This window comes from Perca flavescens, chromosome 12, assembly GCF_004354835.1.
Source record: "Perca flavescens isolate YP-PL-M2 chromosome 12, PFLA_1.0, whole genome shotgun sequence".
Classification (NCBI taxonomy): domain Eukaryota; kingdom Metazoa; phylum Chordata; class Actinopteri; order Perciformes; family Percidae; genus Perca; species Perca flavescens.
The window spans coordinates 16,119,391-16,139,989 of record NC_041342.1 but is presented as its reverse complement, the minus strand read 5'-3'; the positions used below and the strand labels follow the sequence as shown (position 1 = coordinate 16,139,989).

General features: G+C 37.8%; 1 protein-coding gene across 1 annotated transcript in view; it reads left to right on the top strand.

Annotated features, from left to right (window-relative positions):
- The first annotated feature begins 7,196 nt into the window (after positions 1–7,196).
- Positions 7,197–20,599, top strand: part of st18 (ST18 C2H2C-type zinc finger transcription factor) — a 37,790-nt gene continuing 24,387 nt past the window's right edge. Inside the window, exon 1 of the mRNA XM_028594292.1 lies at positions 7,197–7,290. Within this exon, the coding sequence (XP_028450093.1) occupies positions 7,197–7,290 (94 nt within the window). The remainder of the gene's footprint in view (positions 7,291–20,599) is intronic.

Genomic DNA, 20,599 nt, shown 5'->3' with positions numbered 1-20,599 from the left:
TGTTTAGCTCTATTTTCTCCATTTAGCATAAGCCTGTTGTCACATTTGGATGGCTCCTTCATAAATTGATGGTGTGATTCCTACAATTTCGGGACAGGCCTGAACGACAAAATATGCAACACAACATTCGATACCGAGGTGGCTGGCAAGCACCAACCATGTGCACTGGACAGGCTCTTAGTGTAAATGTTTACAACCCCCCACTGAGCTCAGTGCTGCTGGGAGTCACTCTCATCAGGCTGAATGGGATTTAACATTGCCATGTGTAGTCTCTAGCTAGTTCCATCATTAAAACTGCCTTTGACTTGCTGTCAAACTTCTTGACTACTTATCTTCAGTACTGTACTGTTGTTAAGCTGTATTCATAGCAATTTGTTTTACAATGTGCTGTGCATCTCTGTTTTTCTTTTGTAATATTTAAACAGGAATTTATGATTTAATTAAACAGCATACGTAACACCAAAAATATTACAATTCTCTGTTCAGTGTTTTATAATAAATAATATGTAGCACTTATATAGAGATTATGAATTGCTTTTCAAGGAAATATGAAAAAAATACATTTACAGACAGAAGCCATAAAAAGGTCAGAAACATGTGTTACATATGTATGACATGCATACATATACTTTAAATATAGGTTATACCATATAGAACCTAGACACTTATGGAAACATATTACCCAAATAAAATTTTAAAAAGCCTTTCAATAAAAATATATTTTCAGGGACAATATTAAGTTTTAGTTAAGGTGTACTAACAGCAACACCTGTTCTAATGGACAAGACAATAGCAAATTATGTATATATGCACTTCTCATATATAGTTGATAGTAGTGAGAACTCTAAGACTTAATGTTTCTTTTGCACAAACAGTTTTTACGTAATAGCGAAATGATGTCACTGCCTGTTGAATCCTTGGAAAAAAAACTAAAATTTAACACAACTTCCTACTGGCTTTACTAACAATATTTCTTCCTACACAAGTTAATTCAAATGAATCTCATTTAACACTATCATACAAAAAGTTCAAAGGGTAACCTCAACTTTTTTTTGTGTACAAAAGCATAAATTCATCACAAACGTACTCCAATAATTGTATAAGGAGAGGTATACTAATGCAGCTTTCAAATGCCATCAGCTGAAATCCAAAGACACATTATAATGGCTTTTCTTTGCATGTCAACACATGCTGGAGGCACTAAATTAAGGTTTAGATGAGTAAATGTGAAATATCAAAACGATGTCAGAGACAACTCACAAACGAATGTCATACAGTCTCAGATCTTGCCCTTTGTTACAGATATTCTCTGTATATGAAGATAATACACAAGTTGTATTTGATTTTCCAATATCTCTGACACTATACGAGATAGACGGCGCCGCAAATAAACAAGCATTATTTGTAGAGTAAATATATGCATGAACTTCAAATGATGGATAAATGAAAATAAATAGGAAAGCCTTAACATAACATTTATATTTTCGAAATCTAAATGGAACGAGTGTGTTGAAGAAGAGCCAAGAGGCATTAAGGCTAAAACTGCAAACCAAGGAGTAAATCGACTTAATGCCATCACATTTCCACCCTATTCATGCCTAAGAAAAGGGTTAGGGAAAGAGATTAGGTTATATATCTGCTGTCAGGGACTGAAGAGACCAAGAAGAGAACTTCACCTAAACAGAATGATGATCAAACAGACATGCTTTAACAGACATGCTTCATAATCTCATCCGTTATTGTCCCTTCTCTGCCTTGACTACAGGTTCAGTAGAAAATCTTAGACAGGGGCAGATTAAATGTGTGATGAAATGTCTGAGAAATATGTGAGAATGTGCAATATAAGGATGGTTGATTTTCTACCCACATGATGAACATAATCACTATTAGTAACACATATCCACATAAATATGATAATTCAAATTTTAAACACATTTATTGGGTTCATATTGGAAATCATCACCATCTCATGGCATAGTTTTATGGATAATTACCGCCAAAGAGATAATACAGCATATGAAAGGAAAGCTTTGAGGCTTCTCCACTCACTGGAAGGAGAGTGCGTAGGTTTTGTTGTGCATCTGAGCTGTACCCAAAAGGCAAATATGTGGAAAGTTTGGTGACAAGCATCCAGGCGTGTGGTTAACAAGATTGCATCTGGTGAGCAGGAAGTGTAGGATATAACTAAACTACATATTTAAAAAGGGGAAATTATTTCAACATTAAGTTCAATTCAATCAGTAATCCTTCTAAATATAGATAGAACTATTTCATTTTCAGTAGAAAATAATTATTCAAATACCCTATAGTGCAAATCCCATTAATTTAGTGCATGACACAGTTTGATTTCCTACCACAGAACAAAACGGAAAAAGAATCCAGTAAACATTCAAATCTGTTGTCTTATTTTGGTAATCTGGTTGCTTACTGACAAGTAAATAATCAATACAAATAGTTCTGAAGTGTTTGAAAATAGACAGGCGATTTAAACTGTAACTAACAGCCATGCATTTTCCAGCTGCAGAGCAGTGTTGAGGAAATGACACCAGCTTTGATGGGTTGTATAGCTTTTGAGATGAGCCTCTTTATGCCGCTTGCAGTTCCATTATGGCTTTGTTCGAAAGCTTGTTTACCTGCTGATAACATACACTGGTGGATTCAGGAGCACCGATCCAAAATCTGCTGCCAAAGTCACTCAAGTCTCATTGTACTGCAGGAGGGGAAGAATGAAATGTTTATGCGGAGGGGAATGCAAATGCTAAATGTGAAATCAAACTATGGGACCAATAAGGGATCAGAATAACTTTGCCAGGTTTTATTTTTAGCCCAGTTGCAATGCTAGCTTTGTGAAACACTCTTCAGTTTAGCCTCTGTGCATCTGTGTGTTTAGGTTTTACTCAGTGGAGAAATGCTGTTCCAATTTTACAAAAATGTTAAAACTGTAGATTATCAAATAGGTCGAGGAGAACGTAGTCTGATTCAATAATGCTGCATATTATTTTAATTAAACTGGCTGGTTGAGGAAAATACCTGATTATGGAGCTGTTTGTCTCTGATAATATTCAATATCAAATAACCAGCAGATCAAAAACTGCTCATCAAATCTCATCGTTGTACATCACTCGAATATTTTTGGATTTCACTGTTAGAAAAGCTATGGTCTCAGGTCAAAGGAATAGCCCCTTGGTTTGCATATTAAAGAGGATTTGCTAGACCTCTGTTAGCCATGCATCCCCATGCAGGCAGGTCTCCAGGGGGCCAGCAGGGCCCCACAGACGGGCAACTAGGGGGCCAGGTGACCCTGTCTCTGAGGTTAGCAGGAAACACTAAAGAGGGATGGGCAGGGAGCTGAGGAGCCACTGAGTGCGAGTGTGCAAGGCTGGTGATGGCAGCTGTCAATGGTTTGGAAGGAGAAGCAGACAGATTGTGCGTTCTGTTGGTGCAGCCAGTTCGCCACCTGGCAGGCTTTTCCTTGTTAGAACTTCTTGCTGTTTCTGTTCTCATCAGAGAAATGTTTTTCCTCTTATCCTCTGTGTTCAGGGGAAGTTAAATTTGTCAAAATGTTTAAAGATGTTTCGTGAAATGCAATTGTTTAAAGTACGCTCTGTGCATTCTAAAGAACTGCTGCTGCTCTGGTTTATGATCAAATACTGTAAAAAAAAAAAAAAAGCTATATATTTATGATTGTAAACCTTGCTTTGGACAATGGACTACATAATTAAAATAGAAAATTATATTTACATATTATATTACAGAATTAGAAAATGTAAAGGTATGCAATGTGAGTGCTGACCCCATGCTACATTATTTAACTGTTTGTAAGAAAGCAGGTATGTTTCAAGGGCTAGGATTTACTTATAAAAAATAATCTGTAACTTTCAAATCCCATCATAGCCGTAAATGCTGCTCCATGTTGTTCACTTGTTAAGAAGAAATGCAAACGTAAACCATGAACAGCTTAAAAGTACATTTAAAAATCAAATTTGGCAGTCAGTCCTTGTTCCAACAGGATTAAAAAAAGTCTTTCATTTGATATAAATATATGCAAAGAGAGTGGTGTGGTGATCTGGGTGCCAGAGGTGGCGCTTTACTCTGGATATTCTGGCTTGGGCCTGTAAGGGACATAAATTAACATGAATTAACACATGCATGCAATAAGAAAATAATTAATTCAAGTTATCAGTCACCTCTTCCATTCCAGGAATCTGATTGACAAGATAAAGTAATGTGCAAACTGCTTTTCAAAGCTAACAGCCTGGAGCACCCCTCCTATTAGTTAGTCATTCCCTCAGTATCACACCCGGAATCTGTCATTTCACAATTTTCTCCTATAATGCATATGTGCCGCTCTCACCACTCCACTACAGCAACTGCCATCTAACAAGTTGACACAGAGAATGATACAATTCACGTCCAGTATTCAGTTCCATATACAGCAAGCATCTGAGGCGGGTCAAGAATATGGTACATTCTGTTCTCTCTCAAAATGGCTTTTCCAGGACTCTAGAGAAGCTAGATGAAGCTCCCATGATATCCTTTGAACATCTAAGATGAGTTTTTCAGGATTTAAAAACCAGGTGTAAAATAGTGTCTAATAATGACATTATGCAATATCTCAAACTGCTTTTCCCTTAATCTACTGTGATTTCATTTTACCTTCATTAAACCAGCAATACTGTTCAGATGCATTATCTCTTTTACAAGAAAGACCTGGTCAAAACTAGTTAACACATTAATCACTCACACAATAAACATTCACATATAGCATATTCGTAGCATTCACAGTAAGATAGGACCTCAAATGCTTGAACAAGAAAGCTTGACTGTTTAAAACGTTCCTCATTAAAACATGCTGTGAATGTGACGTTTGAATGCTTGATATTTAGGTAGTGTTCGCAACAACAACAATGTATCTTGTAAATGATTACAAACCCAGGCTGGGTAGTAGAAGTTCACAAGAGTCACAATGCTACAGCAAATAGGCAGGCTACATAATTGGGAAACCCTTCGACATAATGGCATTCTTGATAAAAAAAATATTTTTATTAAGAAATTAATCATTTGAACAACCATTAGGGGCCCACATGAAGTTCAGTCTAGGTCACTTAAAGCATTTCTATCCTTGATTATCTGCTTGGTTAGTTAGTAGCTATAGCCTGTTTGCAACAACATGGCAAATAAAGGAGAACCCTTGAAATGTGTATTTCTTAATGACTTAATGACATTCTCACTTTCATAAGTTTAGTATATACTTGAACAACCAGTTAGCAAGGACTTTCAATTTTTTTTTTAACATTGTCTGCTAACTTGGTTTTATCCATGATACCTGCAGTTTTAGTTAGGTTTAATTGGCACTTTTCCTGTCTGTAAGGCTTTATTTAACCAATTTGGTATGGTTTGAGCTCAGTTCAAGTTAAATTAAGCTAGTTAGCTAGCTAGTATGCATGTTAAGCCAGCTAGAAAGTAAGTTAGCTAGTTTGTAAGCCTGTGTGAGCTAGTTAGCATTACAATTTCTGTTAGTGAGCACAGCGTCAAATTCAAATAAGCTTTAATGGCATCAACTTTTTGCTAAAGTTCCATTCAGCAAAATGCAAGTGACTAATTTGAATGTTTATTATGTGCATTTTGATAATGATAATACTAATGTTAAAAGAGTATTATGTTGCCATTAAATTAGTTTTGGCAAAGTTTATGAAGTATGACCAAAGGGGTTGAGGTAAAACGAGCTGCAAACCAAAAAGCACACTCGTCCAATTTGTGTAGAGAGAAGAAAAAAAAAAGCTCCAGAGAAGGATAGTGTACACAAAAGTTGTTCTGTTGCCCGTGAGTGTGGTGTCAGCCAGTCCCAGTCCCTGTGGCCCTCACCGTGCAGGCCTGACGGGAAACTGACTGCAGCTCAGGACATGGCCTCGTTTGTTCACGGTCCCCCCTCTCTGAAAAGAGTTATGCTGTCTGTTTTGAATGGACAGCGTTTTTCTTTGTGTGCTCGATCAAAACAGAGGGCAAAGTTAGTCAGCAAGTTGCATAGCTTCTGCATTCTGATTCTTCAAGCCTCTTTTGTATGAAGTTTAGCACAATGTTTTACACTGTGTTTGACCTGAATGGCATGCTGGAGGTAGGAACATTTTTCTCAACTACAAAACAGAAAGGGGTAGAATGTAATTTTGCTATCAAATATTACTGATTCATGTTTCTATTGTAGAACTAAACTAGTAAAATGATAATATGGGGTTAACAACTCAGATACAGTACACAAAATGACAGAGTGCCGTGTTGCTGAAATATTTATATGCTTTTATCTGATCTATTTCCTAACCACTAGGTATTTGCCTGTGAATCCCTGGCACTTTTGATATTACCTGAAGGCAAATGGTATATAGATTTATACAAGTTATTTACAACAACAGCCAAGCCATTCCTCTGGAAACTAGGCTGCAGATCAAAGGATTGTTTTGATCTCTACTTAGCATATTTGTTTAACCTAGCCAGTGATTCTGAAAAGTGCACAAGCTTTTCGGTGATATGCAGAGCACCCTTTATCCGTCTTTTTCTTCTGTTAGCTCCGGATTTAAGTACTTTCTGTATTTAGGAGACAACTGGATTTGCCAGCTTTTGAAATTTAGTTGCCCACTGCTAGCAGTCTTGGCACTCAGAAATAGATAACTAGGTATGTTCCACTGCTAATCCTGATCGGCCTTGTAATAGTATTTGCGGACTGTACAGCACTCAATTAGGGCATAATGTGCTATTTTTATTTCCTTTAAGTTGGATTAAATGTGAAAAAATGTTTTTTTTTTTTTCGGTTTCTACTGTTTACTGTGTGGGTACTTTGCAAAGTATTGTTTTATACTGTTTCAATCAGTACCACTCTCTCCACACAGGATTGCAAAATGTCAGGAGGAAAACAATGTCCAAACGTTCTCTAAAAAAGATGCCAGGGCAATCAGGAAATTTTCTGGAATGCTTAAGAGAATGCATATGCACACAATGCCCTAATTCTCTCTTACTTTGGGTTTGGGAAAGATGAGCCCAGGTTTATTGAGAGCCAAAAAAGGGGGCAGATGGCTCACAAGAGGGATAAACCTGGGAAGTCATGCTGTAAATGTGTTTTACAGAAAACAATGAAAGGAGCGGACAAAGCGATTGTGGCAAAGTCCTTTGGAAAATGGAAAAGCAGCTCTCTAAGGTCCAGGACCATGGAGAAGCCGGATGAGCTGTCCGAGGAGAGTAAGGAGAAGAGCCTTTCCAACTGCACCTGTGAAGCCCCCCAACTCGGCAAGAAACCAGTTGGTAAAACTACCTTATTTTCTTATTTCTAGTCCATTCACACTGCTGTGTCTCACAGCTTATTTTTCTTGTGGCAATTTTAATTATTACTGTGGTGATTTTTTTCATTTGACTCTCTGGCCTGCCATATCCGGTGAACAAACAAACCACATTGTTGGGCAGGAGAATTCCTTTTGAGGCAAAGTGTGTCTCCGATGATACAGTGTTGCCAGAAAAAGACAAAGCAAAAAATAGCAAACACAAAAACAGTCACAGGTGCATGGGAAAAAGAGAGAACCGAGTAAATGGTCACTGCGGTCCCCAGGAGGTCTTTCAGTGTTAGCCAGTGCGGTGGGTGGACTTCTGACAAGGACGTTGGTTAGCAGCCAGGTGGAGTGTGTAACTGAGAAAGCCTCTGTTTATTCTTTTCACATGCTAATGTGGCTCCTATGTGACTTTAATGCGGCAAAACTTTTTCTTGGAGTTAACATTTTTGTTGTTTCAATACCTGCTCTTGTATCACAGTAGTGGGCTTATTCAAAGGCTCTATGCTCTTTCATATAGGCTTGGGACTGTGCCAGGGATAGAAAAATATAAACTGTGCTGTATGTAAAGAAAGATTTTAGACTGTACAAACAGGTACAAATTTGGCTTTATAAATATGACAGAGAGCATATACATTGACATCACTATGGATTTCTGGAGGAGGTGATTCAGTGTTTATGTGGAAATAGGCCTGTATATGTAACAAGGCAATATGCTTTGTACTATATGCTATCTACTCTTTATGATACATTTAGTCCATGTAGCATTTGGCTCTTATCTTATTTGCAGCCCATTATATTCCATATAGTATATAATGTGGACTACAGTATGTTATAGATTTTTATCCTTCCAAAAACCTGAAATAAGGCTTCTGACAATCTGCATTAAAAGACTACATGAGGCCCAAGTCCTGAGCAAATGCACCCCTATGTGGACACAGTAAGAACAGTGGGGTATAAAACAGGCCATGCAGTCCTTATAGTGCAATTTCAATGCTATCTAACTTGTAAGTATAAAAGGATATCAATATTGTGGTAAACATGCTCTAAAATATATATCGTTCATTAGTTCATGAACCAGCCTACTGTATAATCCAGGAGCGCAAAAGAGCAATATGGCCTCACACTATGGGTCTTTCCATACCTTGAAGTGTACGATCTGTAAATAGCTTAAAAGGCATTGCATCTGCCATCTGCACTTCTAGGAACTCTTCTGCATAACCATTAAAACAAGCTGTCTCAGAGGACATCATTCGTTTTTCAGCCTCAACCCTGAATTACGGTTTGTTCATTATAATTACAAGGGAGGAGTGTTGCCAGGCTAGCCCGCAGAATGCCAGGTGCACACTTCCATAATCTACCATTTTAAACAACTCAGAGCATTAACAACAGTATCTACATGCTATTCAGCCATTAGTTCACTTTGGCTTTCATGCTCAAACTCACATCAGTCATCCAAGCATTTTATTTGCCACAAGAGACATACAGGAAGAAAGTGCAATACTTTGTAGTGTTCCATTTTCCTAAGCCTGCTTAGGTTATGTGACTGAGCCATGCCGCTCTGTGAAATTGTATCCCGATACTGGCACTGTATCCTTGTGAGGGAGTCTTGTAAAATAGGTTTACTTAGCGCCTTTGCTGGCATTTTCCGAAGATAGCAAATGCACAAACATTGTCCGTGATCGGATTAACTGTTCAACAAAATGATGTAACTCTTTGTCTTTCTTGTGTGGCATAGGTTTCTCTGCTTAAGTTTAGTGGTCATCCAAAAATGGAATAGAAACATTTGAAATCCAGTCACATCATTATAATCCATATATTATAAATGCAATAGATGACAGCCTTGTTTAGTCATCCTTTGTCACATAAATGTGACATTCAACTACCCAGAGTGAATCACTCAGCCACTAAATTCACTAGATTTTCCAGATATTGTTTCAAACTGCACAACAACAGTCCTTAATTAACACAAGTCCTAATTTGTAAGGCATTTAATTTTGAACTTATCCTGATGTTCCTCTCCAGTGTTGCGTCACAGGATTTAAATTGCATGTGATAAGTGTGAACGATTTTTTTTAAGCATCCATATACAGTATAAAGTACGCTATGCCAAGTACACAGAGAACATGAATTTGCACCTGAGGACATATAGCTATACATCCAGAGTCACAAGGTGTGTCAAGACAAAATGTTAATTACACAATTTATGACAGAAATCAGTTGACATATCTCTATGGATCTCGCTTATTTACATTTTAATTACTACTATTACTTATTCTTATTTTTTAGATGTGACCATAGCAAGCCCAATTCCTCCCTTACACTAGAAAGGAGCAAAATGACTGTTTTCCACTGGAGGTTTAGATGCTTGTTTATCACTTTTAAATACCATCATCTTTGCTGAAATCCCCTCTCAAAAGAACCTTTCACTTGCTGGAATAAATTCAAATTAAAATTTAAATCCCTCTTTGCATTTCTTCAGCCTTTTTTAAAATAGCTGCCTCCTTTTAGAAAGCTGTTTATGTAGTGATCTGTTCATAATCCAGTTTGTTTCTCAACAGCGAAAAACACAGAAATCGTATTATCACTATCTTGGAGAGATGATGCGAGAAATCAGGAAGTATAAATGTCTGGATCTGTGGAAGTTTCCAAAGTTGCAAAGCTGAAGAATATGGCAAAAGCCTTTCAATAAAGTAGTCTTTAACACTGCAATTTGACTTGCAAATATGCAGAAATATAAAGTACATTGTGCCGATAACTCAAAAACATTTCACCAACCTTTTGCAGAGCTAGTGTAGAGATAGACAATATGTGCTCATTTAACAAATACACAATATTTTGGCATGTTTCAGACAATGTAGACAGTATTTGTCATATACTGTAGATAGATGCCTCATCAGAAATGTTGATGTGTATGACATACAGCTATTGAAGAGAGAAATGTAAGATTAACCCCTGGCACCATGGCTGACAAGTCACGCAGATCACTGTAAACAGCTCTTTTTAAATCTTAGGAGTTGCTCACCTTGTAATATACTCAGAAAAACAATATCTAATCAGAAATGTAAAAAATATGAGCAAAAAAAGCAGACATTTACATGCAGTGCCTTTGATAATAATCCATTTTAGATGTAAAATGACGCAGAAGAGGCCATAGGGAAATTTAATTTGCTCAAGCTAGATTGGATTTATTGTTTGGAAACAAATTATAATTGTGTCTCCAGAAAGTTAACCAAGATCCAAACAAAAAGAAATCAATGACCCACCCCCATTAATCACTCAAAGCCAGCTACTTGTGCTGAAGAAACTAACTTCATAATCAATTTCTTTGTTTTGCTCAAAGGACATTTGCATTTTAGTTCATGTCAGCAAGCTTCCTGTGTCTGGTGCAATCAAAAATTGCAAGCCATCCACATTAATGGAGTTTTTTCTATTTATTCAAGTGCATATCTCTGAATACTCAAGATGATTTTAGCTTATTATGCAAACTACCCTACAAATATTTAAAGACAAGAAAAAAAAAATTCTATTGAGTTGCAGATTTAACTTTTCTGATGCTTCTCATGCTTTCATTGTCACAGTAAAAAAAAAAAATCTGTATGCTACATCATCTAACACATTTTATTTATAGTTTTAATGACTAACCAACCAATATCTGTGCCTTAGGATCTTGCAATTGAGCACCCACGGGACTTCTGAGACCAGACTGAAATGCCTCCTGTTAGTTGTGTCTAGACATACTATTATGGCCACCAAGGTCATTATCAAAGCACACATTATACACACCTGTTACCATTGTTTAGATGCTCGTTTTTGGCTGAACATCCAAGCTCTTATCTGGCCATTTGTAGGCGTGTCTGCTTCATTGTCTGCCCGCCTGAGTAGAAAAGATGGGCAGGGACCCAGAGAGACGCCCAGATCTGGACCTAACCTCTCAATGACACAACACAATGAGTCCACGGCCTATGAACTACAAAAGCCAGAAATTAACTAACCATTCATGCATTCATTTCTTAGATGTAAGCAATCAGATGTTCTCATATGAGGTCAGTAAATGTAAAGAACCAGCAGTGACCACCAATGACTGATGCTTTTAGTTGTTATTGGATCATTTAAACATGCACTAATATAAATAGTTACGTTTTTTTTTTAAGATTTTTTTGGGGCATTTTAGGCCTTTATTTGTATAGGACAGCTGAAGACATGAAAGGGGAGAGAGAGAGGGGGAATGACATGCAGCAAAGGGCCACAGGGCGGCCGCTGCAACGAGGAGTAAACCTCTATATATGGGCGCCTGCTCTACCAGGTGAGCTACCTAGGCGCCCAAATATTTATGAAATTTAAGCATGTTAATCTACATTTCTCTGGATCCACATGGTTTTAGGAGTAAACGTATATTTCCATGCACACAATTTACAGCCTGAATTGGTCACTTGTCACTGATCTTTGGCCAGTTCGTTGCAGTGAGATTCTCTCATTTGAGGGCAGTAAATGTAGGGAACCAGTTGGGGGCTACTAGTGCTTTTCATTAAGGTAAATTATTTAGACTTGCAATTATAAGTATAATTATGAAAGCCAACCATTTAAATCAACTATCTTTCTGGAACCATGTGGATTTAGGAATTGCATTTATTGCCATGCACGCAACATACTGCCTAATTGTGATTTGTACATACAAAAGTCCATGTTTTGTCACCCGTCACATCTAGTAAATCTGTATCTTTGGCTACTTAGTTGTTATATTAGTTTTTGAGGACTACCCAAGTATATTACATCCCATGAGATGAAGATTTAGTGAGCTAGGACAACAAATTCAAATAAAACAGAGCCAGTTAGTTCCAAAAGGCATTAGTTCAAGGCAGAGATAGAAGACCTCCTATATTTGTCCATAAAACATTTGAAATGTTATTGAAGTGTCTTCAAAGGACACTGAATAAACATATTGTAAGGTTGCCTACGGTCGCACGCAAATCACCCCAGAGGGGATTGCTGGGAAGTAATCTAATCATTTCTTTTAACTGAGACACAGTGACATGCAGTGTAGATAATGATCCCCATGAAAAATTTACTATATTTTCAAAAGAATATTCCCTGTCTGCTGACATTAACATAAAGATAGTTATACATCCTGGAGCCATATCAACAACATGTACTTATGTTTGGTTGCTGCTATTTGCATATGCAAATAATTTTTTAAATTTTAATTCAGTCCTTTTATGTGACTTTGTGTGATGAACAAGCGGCATCAAGTGGTTGCACAATGAGGGTTCAGTACCACCAAGAAGAAGCATTTGTGTCTTTTTAGACCAAGCTTAAAGCATTATAGCTGAAATTAACCACAGTTTAATATAGATTTTGACACATCTATCATATTCAATGGCACAGTGTGAATATGCATTGTTGTTTGGGTGTATGGGCTGCCATGTGAAATTAGTCGCTTTGCTTTGTTAAAATTACGGGGCGGGGTGTTGAGTGAGGGGGTTTGTTGAAGTTTTACTGCTGACATTTTGATCCTGCAGTGCATTAGAAGAATTCAGTTAAACATATTTGTGTAGGTTTCACAGGAGGAAGGTATAGTGCTCGAAACAACAGGGTGCTGTGACCCTTCACTTTGCTTACATAATTTGCAGCAGAATGCAAAAAGCTTTTAGACACAGATGTGACCCATTGTAATACCTTTCTAAATGCAATCAAACACTTTCTACAAATATGAGCAGGACTTTTTAAATGTGAACCCTTGTTTGACATGTAATTTTGTCCAACCCACTCCTCTTTCATTCCTCCATCAGCTCTCTCCAGTTATGCCCACATTTTTAGTTGACGAAATAGCTTGACAAAACACTAGTTTGTGTTCTATGCCTGCTCTAAATAAGCTCTCTCTCCCTCTCTCTCTCTTTCTTTTTTTTTTTAGAGCTTTAAACAGATGTTAGGGCCAAAATAAAATGTCACATTTTGTAATGATGATGCAGTGTAGTCCACAATATGTTACTGTCTCACAATTTGTCAAGATTGCTTTACATGAGTTGATTTTTGTGTTTTTTTTCCCAACAATATTGATGTCTAGTTCAGGACATGAAATAATCATCCCTAGAACAAGCTTGTATCCTCACAGCGAGATTGTCTGCATCAGCAAACAAAGAACATGTTATTTGATCAGATGCTTAGATAGAAGATTCTTTACTTTCATATGTTTGTCCGATTATCAGGCACAAATGGTGAAAAGAGGGGGAAACAGAGCAGGTCGACTCTCTTTGTATGTCTCTTTCACAGTGTACCATGAATTGGCTCTTGAAGACAGTTAGAAATTAGACTTTCAAATGAGGCATTAAACAAGGTGATGATCAACTGCCAAACCTTAAGTAATGATATTCTCCATCCTCAAGTCCCCGGCCTTGCATAACCAAATGCACAAATCACAGAAAAAAGAACTGAAAATACATTATTATTACATATTGTGTTCACACGTCAGTCCCCCGGGACTGGGGGGGGACGTCACCGACAGATAAGCATGTTTGGGTGGCCCCTACCATCAGCTGGGGAAGGCTATGCTTGGTTCTTAAAGGGTGGGCCCCCTTATGGGTATCACTTATTTTAAATCCTGAGCCACACCATCCCACCCCCCTCTTTGGCCCCCCTTTGCCCCAGGCTCCACCCAGAAGTGTGGTTCCCTTTGTCATTGTAATCTGGCCCTGTTTGCTAAACGCTTCCAATGTTTACTCTCTGCTATGGGGGCTTGTATGAACAGGAGTCAGCAGGACGCAGGGTGACATCACTTTGGCTTGGGGGGGGTGTGTGTTTGAAAAGCTGCATTTGTGATGTCTCGGGGCCCCGTTCTTCTTTTATTCTTCCCTGTCTCTATCCAGGCCTGTCGAACGCATGAGCTAACTCAGGAGGGTAACATGGCCTACAGGGAGGAATTACACCTAATTACTTGAATAACTGCTAGGCAGCCTTCCGTAGTCACCAAAAATCATTTCCAGGTCTCTGCCTTTTACTGATAGCCAGACTTCTTGTCACAGAAAACCCTGGACAAAGCTTTTACATTCAAATGGTCCAGGAGAAATGAAACAGACTGACAGGTACAAACATTAAAAAGGGGGGAAATCAAATTAACAGACAAGGATTTCATATCATCTATTTTTGTTGTTGCCGTAGCGATAAAGTCGCAGACATTGAAACTGGTCTGTTGAGCCATTGTTATCATCCCTGGCCATCTGCTGCTGAGGAGTGACATTCCCTCTCATTTGCATGATGAGTGATGTATGAGGAGCTTGGGAGGGCATATGCCCTGGTCTTATGACAAAGCAAGAGAAAGTTTATTTTTTATTTTTAAACACATAAGAATAAAGGATCAGTATATAAATATAAATATGAATAAGGCTGGAAGAATGAGCTACAAAAAGGGAATAAATCACCTGTGAGTGTATATACATGTGTATTTGTCTGCATGTATGTTGCATCTTCGCTAAGCGCACACAAATCTGTGGTGTCTGTGCGAGTGTACGCGCGCATGAGTAGAGGCTAGTGCGCGCTTCTGCCTTCTTGTGTGCCTGTTTGTGTGTTTTGCGGATGTGGGAGTAGAGCGAGGAGGGGGGTTGGTGGCTGTTGATGTGCAAATGTGCATCATGTTGAAGGGCTGTGAATGGGGAGGTGTGACGTAAAAAGGGACCCGAACGCAGGTGCTTATCTCGAGGCTGTCAAAGGCACAGTATGTCATATTCCTGGGGACTACCTTTCAAAGCCACAGCACCAGCTCAGCTATCAAGAGATTGGGAGAAAATCAAACTTTTTGGATCACAGCACTAGGTTGGTGTCAAAGTTCTTTTTATTTAATACATACTGTCAGTTTGGTCAGCATTTATCATCACTGATACTCTGTATTGCATTTGTGAACGACAAGCCTAGATGCTGTCATCTGAAAACAGGAGTGTTAGAAACTTACTTAGATTTACACTGAGATTCAATCAGCTGCTACACTTGTGTTCTCTGGATTTTCACAAGATTATGTGAAATAGTATTATGCTGGCAATTGTTTTAAACTGTGTCAGGGAGCATTTAGAAAATATTGCACTGGTGATGAACAATTGTTTGCTTGATACAAATCAGTGTTTTTAAAAATCTTTGCTGGAAAGCGAGCGCAGCTTCTGTTCAGGTTTCAGACAGTTTGAGAGGAGATTAAATGGCTCAAACTGTTTTTTGAGAGGCATGACCTATTTTTGATCATCCAGATAGCATGAGATACCGTCTATCTAGATTAAATTCATATCATTTGTGTGGAGTATAAGCTTGTCTTAGAAGAGCACATGTTCGTATTGTATGCAGAGACAAAGCATTGTCAGGTTGCCTGTGGCTTTGACAGTGACAGCTGTACATACTGTACAAGACCACTGAGCCTAATGCACTTAAACATTGACTCTGTGTTCCAATAACATATTTGAACAGTCAGTGAATTATTTTATTGCATCCTGTTCTGGTCCGGTAAAGCTAAATGTAGTGTGATAGTAACACAGTCTACAAGTGAACTTTTGTGTTATATGTTGTTAAGTCTTAGCTTTGAATAAATTCAGAGGGGCCAAAGCACTCAACAGTCTCCAGAGCGACTATTGATTTAGGAGGACGGATGCTGGTTAGAAAAGTTCATCATTTACTAGTAACGTGCGGAACACTAATGGCTCAGATCCTGCTTTATGACCCAACTTTAAGTTGATCATTGTTAAACAACAGTAGGATTTTTTTTTTTAAGCAAGAGCAGACTTTAGGTCTCGGTTGAACTAATTGTCCTGATGTTATCACAACTTCAATGTCTTTTTAGATTTTGTTCATTTGTTTGAAAAACAGAAAATAAACAGTTTAGAGTCTATGAGAGAGAATAGGTACGTAAACTACCAACATCTGCTATATCTGCCAATCACTTCTGAATGCCATGTCTTTCAGAGACAGTATACTCTGCGATTGAGGTGTTAAATCATCTTTAGGTTTGGAGAATTTCAGTGGCAAAATAAATCAAAATGCCGGTTGTCATTTTGCCTGTTAGCCTCCATTTAATCACAACTCCATCAGCTTATTTCAGTCAGCTCACATCTCAACAAACAAAAAAAGAGCAACAGAAGACATTAGATAACACAGCATTGTGTAACAGTGTCGCATTTTCGTTTATCCTTTGAAAAGTTTTGCAAGTTATTCAAAGATGATAACCTGTGAAGACAGGACTTGTGAGCGGGTTTATAAAGTTACACCTCTATTGATTAGAGAAGCAGCCCAGACTATAGCAGGGATGTGTGGTAAAGCAGTGATAAGTAAGGAGGCATTATTCCTCTCTGCTCCCCGCCCTCTGCTTCAAAGCACAGGGATGTTAGTTGCTACACAACACATAAATGCAACCTCTGTTCGCCTCCAGGAACTGTCCATGGTACCTGCTGCTAAACAAAACTGGATTCACAAACTTATTCACATAGCTGCAATGCACACTAAACTTCTGTGGTGGAAAGATATATTTCCGTCTATTTACATCAATCTTTCAAAGCAATAAAAATAGAAAAGTTATTCAGGCTTTTGATTTCTAGTAGTTTGTTTAAGTCACTTGCCGTCAAGTGCCCACAATGTAAACGACAAAATCGCACGAAAAAACTCAGCATAATATTAGTCTGTTACATATTGTGTACCTGTTTTTGCACCGCTCAAACTTCAGTTAGTTAATCCAGGGAAATGAATTATGTGGATTTAATTCAACAAGGTCTCAGAAATGATCCATCTGCTGTTGAGCAGCTGGTGGAAGGATAAATGTAATTAATTACTTAACTTTTGAACAGTATTCCAGAAAAACAGTGCTGTTTGTGTGTACTACTAAGAAAAAAATGTAAAGCAACAGTGTGATACATACCTTTCAAATGTATTCTTTTCACTTTTTTTTCTTAGAAACAGGTTATATTTTAAATAGTCTTTCCAGGTAGCCTCTGATATTTTTTAAAATGGGTGTAAATTTATAATCCATATATCTTCCAGGAATTTGTTACAATGGCAATAAAAGGCTTTAAATATTATAAATATTGCATACATTAAACTTCAGCAGATAATACATTAAATAGCATAATATATAATTAAGTGTATAGAATTCTAAATGAAAGTAACCCTGATGATATACATGATATAGGCTTACACTGAAATAACTAATGTAGTTTTTTCTTTTCCTGGCGGTTCCTTTAGAAATGGACTGATCCAAAAGGATTTAATGATTATTGTATAAATCACTTGAAAATCCGAATAAAATGTTAGTGTTAGTGTATAATGGCATTCATATTTTATTTTTAGTTTGGTTCTACTTCACAGCAAAATGACCTAAAAATGTTTACCATGTTAAAACAGGTGGGATTTTCCTAAAAAAGATAGTAAAATCACAACACAAAAAAACCTTTTAGTGAATAGTTACATTTGCTTGACAGGGCAAGACTATGAAATGTTCCCAATTAATATTACATGGGATTTTATTCCGCCTTTCTTGTTTTAAAAATATATTTCAGAATTTACCTTGATTGTAATGTACCTCATTGGCTGCGGTTTTGTTTGTTGGCCTAACTATAAAGGATCTGCTTATACCCTTGTGGGTTGGGAAGAATTAGGATTTATGAATTTATTTCCTCTGTTGTATTGTTTAAACAGCTTTGGTTTAGTTTTGATCCCTTCCTCTTGCCTTTGAGGCTGTTCCACGGTGTCAGCTGTTGACTGATAGTAAGAGAACTGCCTCCCAGTGTGAATGAAAGAAAACTAGCGGTTGGTAAACACTGATAAGGGATAAATAGAAAGCGGTCAGGCAGAGATAGTTCTGTGGGAGCCCAGATTGTGTGCGGTCTGTTAAAATGAGATTCTGAGCCTGTCCTTTTTATTCTTCCTCCCCTCCCCTCCCCTGTGCGGCGTTTGTCTGGAAAATCTCCAGTGACCCGGCTCGGCAGTCCCAGGCTGCAGTATTCTCTTTTTGTATTTGTTTTGTTTTCTAACAAGGGTCAAGTTGGCCAATAGACATGTCCCTGATGCTTATAGACAGCTGTCATGACTTCAAGTACTTACAATAGTTACATTTTACACAAATACATGGTTCAGCACCAACAAACACTGCAGCAAGAGATTTGTTAAAAAGCTTATTATGTACACAATTTTGAAAGCAGTTTTTCATGTGTGATTATTACCTATCCTAAGTTTTTTTTTTAAGTTTTTTTAAAAAGCTGAGTAGGAGCAATTCTGAGCATCCATCCATCATCCTTTCTTATATCACCCATTACATATGTGCTCAGAGTATCATGATCAAGTCAAGGCTACATGTACACGTACATACATCACCATGCTATATTAATTCATTACAGTCTCATAATTTGACATTTATACTCTCTTTACTACAGACCCCGAATCAATTAGAATTACTCTAAATTACCCTTTTATTCAATTCATTTTTAGGGTCTTATCCATTGATAATTTTTTTCAGGGGTGAATCTATTTTTTACGTGATTACAAAGACCTTCAGAGGTCTTACCTTGAGGATCACCATGTGGTGTATTTACACAGAAAATAGTTCTGCTTATTGTAGCCCAGCAGCTAATGAGATTGGTTGTTAAGTGAATGACACAAAGGCTAAAAAAAAGCTTAGCGTTTCGGGTGAATATCACTGTGTCCACACACACACACACACACACACACACACACACACTCACACACTCTCAGCAGCGAGACTCTGGACTACCCTGTACCCCACCTCGATATCCTTCTGCTCCGTCTCCTACCCGATGTCACTAAGAGATGCAAAACAAAGGCTAAAGGGGGCATGGTAAGTCGAGCTTGTGATTCTTCCCTGTCGGACATGTTAACATGGGCTCATTTAGATGCAGGAGACAAGTGATTCTGTTTGTCTGTGTGAGGATGTGCTGTGCTGTGTAAGCCTCAGGCTCAGATAAGTAGATTCATTGAAGGGTCAGTAACAGTGATGCTGTTTTATGTGACTCTGAATCAGATCACCACATTCTTCTCAAATGCTGCTAAAACTTTTCATTCTGTGAGCCAATTGCACTTGAACTTTATGTTTTAAAAAGGAAAAAGATGTATTTTTTGCCTCTGTGTGTGTATTTGTTAATGGTGCTGGTTACTGAGACATAGTTTATTGTTGTTTATCCTTGAGTAAAGCTTGACACAGTGTTGTCCAATGATTTATCTAAAAAAGCACTGGAAGGCATAATAGAGAAAGGCATGACAGCACAAAAGAGTGTCTTGTCAAGCATCCAGACTCAGTTTGTATTGATTGCTGAGCGGTTTAGTCACTCACTCAAAAACAAATAGATGTCGTTTTGAGACAAACATGTACATTTTAAACACTGTGCAGATATCTTGTATCGGACCCCTCCTTCTGATCTCTATAGTAGCACTGGAGCATCAGAAGTGATTGCTGTAACACAAACATTTAAGTGCATTAGCTTATCATGCTCCACTGTCAGGGTGGAAACTGGGTTAAAGTCCGTTGTGTATATTAAACCCTGGACTTAAGTCAAATTTACATTTTGTTAAAGATTACTCCTTTTATTGATGCATATAATGATATTCATGGACCATCTGCTGATTTGGCAAGCATGGATCAAACTCACAAAACAGCCCTGCTAACCTTTTAAGTACAAAATAGTCTGGCTTAACTCTGCTATCCCAGAAGTGTGTGTGTGTATGTGAGAGTGTGAGAGATTGTATGGATATTGGATAATACTTAATTTAGATCCTCCATGCTGCTCATGCCATATTTTATTTTATCATGATCGCTTTTGGTAGCAGACCAGGGCTTGTGTTTGAACCACTGACCAAATAATGTTTGTTAACAATAAGCAAAGCAAAATCTTGGTATGAAGAATCTGATTAAACTCTTGACCACAGTGTACAGCTCTGAGTTTATATCCGTTGCCATGGTTACATGGATTTCACAGTGCAGCATTGCACACTTCCACCTGGTTGTGAACGGCTATACGGGCCTTACCTCTTGAGTGTAATGAAACACTGCTTAAGGCTATTCTAGTTATTCTGATAACTGATTTAGTCCTGAACTATCTCCCAGTGTGCGTTTCACAGAAATAGGAATTCACCATTGGAAATCCTTACTGCATGAAATACTTATGTTCGACTCATTCCAAACAAAGCTTACGCAGATTGAGAATTCATATGCCAGAGGTAAATCCGAGTTAACATGGATTTATACTGGCATGAGTTAAAGGACTAGAGTTTGTAATCCAGGTGGCCAAGGGATTTTACCATACAGTGGCAAAAATCAC